Genomic DNA, 3600 nt, shown 5'->3' with positions numbered 1-3600 from the left:
TTTTGTAAAAGGATGGAAGAAATCAGAATTACTTTTTTCCACCTTTAAGATTATACAGATCCTAATGAAGAAGTGTAAACTCTCCAGATGAGGTTTTATTATTCTTATTGCAATTAGTCGGGAGCAACAGAGCAGTTCAAAGGACAGAAATAGCATTTCTCTGTAAAGCTCAAGAAATTCAGTTTCTCCATTATAATTTATTTTGGTGCCAGCTTCTTTGGTCCAAATACTGTTTGTTCCTTCCTTTGCACAAATTTTTCAAGTAGATCTTCACACACTTTTGGAATACAGTCCAGTTGCAACAATATCCACTCTCTTTACTCAGTGGTTGGTTCTTTGGTTTCACTTTTAGCATGGCACAGACATCTTGCAATGGTGAAAGTCACACAGCTGCATCTTTAAAAAGGAAGCTAGTGTCAGTTGGGTAGCCGCAAACAAATTATTTGATTTGATTAAAGGACACACAGGAAACATTCTTTTTGAGGAGGCAAACAGGAGATCAAGCATTCACTGATTATTATATGCAAGTTATTTTGCTGTTAACAGCTGCTAGTAGCTGCTAACACATTTCAGTATTCACTGAATTCATTAAATTACCATGTCATCAATACAGGGAGTAATAGGGTACAGAATGTTAATATATCCTTCCATAACAACTCTGCCATGGAAGATATAAATATAAATTTTGAATAAATTCTGTGCTTCATATTAACATTTGACACTTACCTGTTGACTGAGTAACACAAGAGACCTTGTAAGATGACCACATGCTCAATATGCAGAGGAATGTAGCTAGGAAACCGAAGACCTGTTAAAAAATGGTGTATTTAAAAAGCGTTTTATGGAATCTATGCAGTGCAGAGTCCCATATATTCAAATCCTGTATTGTTGCATAACAGTATTAACTGAGAGGGGAACTCCCCTACCAGAGGAAAATGTGCTTATGTGAGGCCCATGTGTGATGTGCCCTAGCCAACAGCTGTGACATATGAATTATTCAAACCTCAAAACTAGGAATATTTTCAGTGGGACACAGATCCTGTGCAAGAACCTTTTACACAAATGAAGATTCCTTCCTGCAGCCATGGAAACATTCTTATTTTTAGATGCTAAAGTTGGAATTCATATTAGGGGTGTGTGAAGCAGGCCATATTCGATTCAGATTCGGTCCGAATCGGGGACAGTGATTCAATCTGATTTGGATCACTGTCCCTGATTCGATTCAGCCGAATCTGAAGATTTGATGCTGATTTAGAGAATCAGTGATACGGCCACAGATACAGCTTTAAATGTTTTTTCTACATACCTTGAGGTACCAGGTGTGGATCATGAATGCTGTGATGCTGGGACAGATGGAGCATCTCACAGAAACATAGGGGGCCCCCCCCACATGCTCAATGGTGAACCCGGAAGTGGACCAGAATTACTTCCGGTCCACCAGAGAGCACGTGGTGATCGGCTCGGTGATTGGCTGTGGGGGGACCCCAGGTGCCCCCCAGACCCAGGAGGGACAAGTTGCCAAGCTGGGGGGGCACAGGCCCCCTGGCATGCTCCCTGGTGGACCTGCAAGTCGACCGGAAGTAATTCTGGTCCATTTCTGGGTCTGCTGCCAAGTGCACTAGGGACCCCACCATGCTCCTGTGGGATACTCCATCCACCCCAGCATCCACAAGCCACCTGGTACCTTGAGGTATGTAAAAAACCATTTAAAGCTGTGCCTATGTCCGAATCTCCAAATCTTTCAGAATCTCTCCGAATTGATTTGGAGGGTTCCGATTCAATTCAGAGAGATTAAAGGGTCTCCTGATTTGCTTCAGAGATTTGGCCACCAAATCGGGCTGAATCTCCACCGAATTGAATCATGGACTGAAGCTTTGCACAGCCCTATTTCATATATTTCTATGTAGAGTTATAACTCTATTTAACACATGTCTACTTGCTGAAAGCAGGAACATACCACACCCTGTATTCTAAACACTACATAGTAGATTGTAGTTACAAAAACATGACTATATCTTTGACTTGTACATCACTCACTTCAGTGGAGCTGTGCTGATTTACAGCAGCTGAAGTTTCACCTAAGTTTAGAACTCAGTTCTGACAGGGTAAAATACACTGGATTCCTATGAACTCCATACATACTGAATGGAGCCCAAAGCATAGGAGCATTCACAAAACATATGGCACAAACAGGATGAACAACATTAGTTAAGGTCTTTCCCCACAAGCCTCAGTGCTATGACTTCAGGGACTTCCAGATTCTATCAACAAAACAAAGAGCACAAAAATAACCTTCTAATAATTCACAGCAAGTGTTGACTTAGTTCACAGTTTGACAAAGAATCATCTGTTACTAAATAAGTCTATCCCAGGTACCTGCTGCCCAGAGAAGTTTTTACCCATTCATTTCTACAGCTCACAAATTAAATTTCCAAAAGGCCACACTCTTCAAGAAGTAACAAAGACAATTTTCCCTTTTAGGAATTATTGAGTCATTGATCCAATACAGTAAAAGGGAATACCACAATTCTGAATGTGATATAAAAGATCTTGACTTCCTCCAATTATTAAATTCATATACTGCTTTTCCCAAAAGGGGAAGGCCCTTTTGCCCTGATGCCCTATTCATGTCAGAAAGCTGTTTGTGGTCCTCTCTCTTGCTCTCTCTCTCTCATCTTTCTTTGCATCTTATCTTAAACTTCTTAGGATGTGGCAGCTCCTTAACAGCCCGCACCATCATCACATGATGTTGGCTGTTAAAGAGCTTGCTACATTCTATCGTAAAGGGAGATTAATTTCAATATTGAGCAAATCTGACACACAGGACTGACCATATTCGTGACCATTACAATTTGCCTCGACTAAGGTGGGGCAGAGGAGGGAATGTACTGCAACTCAGAGTCTCAGTTTCTTCCCCGTGAACCTTTTCTTTTGAGAAAGAAGGAAATTAGTCTTTTTTGTGGAAGAGTTTACTTTTCTCTCTGTACTCAGCCACCAGCTCTGAACTAAGAGTGAAGGATACCAACAAGGGCCTTCTGATTCCCTATACCTCCCTCCCCACCTCCTTGCTGACTGTGGGGTCCAGTGGATAAGCACCATCTCCACATTCTGCAACTGAAGCCACAATCTGAACATGGCAGAGCAGAGAAAATCCTGGTTTCCTCCAAAGTCCCCTGCATGGTCAAGACAGACCTGTGATAATATAGCACAAAATCCTCTGGGATGGTGAATATTAATGTGAGATTATGTGGGAAGTTTTATATGCTTCTCTGTTCTAGGAGAGGGTTCAGAGTTGTGAATCCCACATGGAGGAAGACTCCTTTCTGCAGCCTACAGTAAAGAACTTAAATCCCATAGAGGTATTCATAGATTTCATAGACATTAGGGCTGGAAGGGACCTTGGAAGATCATTGAGTCCAGCCCCCGGCCCAAAGGGCAGGCAGTCAGCTGGGGTCATAGGATCCCAGCAAGATAAGCATCCAATTTTCTCTTGAAAGTGTTCAATGTAGGTGCTTGAACCACCTCCGATGGCAGGCTGTTCCAGACCTTGGGGGCTCGGACAGTAAGTGGCCATCAGATCACCCCTGAGCCTGCACTTTT

General features: G+C 42.2%; 1 protein-coding gene across 1 annotated transcript in view; it reads right to left on the bottom strand.

The window, feature by feature from the left end:
• Positions 1-238: 238 nt before the first annotated feature.
• CMTM7 (CKLF like MARVEL transmembrane domain containing 7) overlaps positions 239-3600 on the bottom strand; it is a 32290-nt gene continuing 28928 nt past the window's right edge. Inside the window, exons 4-5 of the mRNA XM_019536368.1 lie at positions 727-808; positions 239-396 (exon numbers count right to left, since the gene is read on the bottom strand). Of these exons, the coding sequence (XP_019391913.1) occupies positions 383-396; positions 727-808 (96 nt within the window). The 3' untranslated portion in view covers positions 239-382. The remainder of the gene's footprint in view (positions 397-726; positions 809-3600) is intronic.

This window comes from Crocodylus porosus, unplaced genomic scaffold, assembly GCF_001723895.1.
Source record: "Crocodylus porosus isolate Cpor-Errol unplaced genomic scaffold, CroPor_comp1, whole genome shotgun sequence".
Taxonomy (NCBI): Eukaryota; Metazoa; Chordata; order Crocodylia; family Crocodylidae; genus Crocodylus; species Crocodylus porosus.
This window is presented reverse-complemented; position numbering and strand designations above follow the sequence as displayed.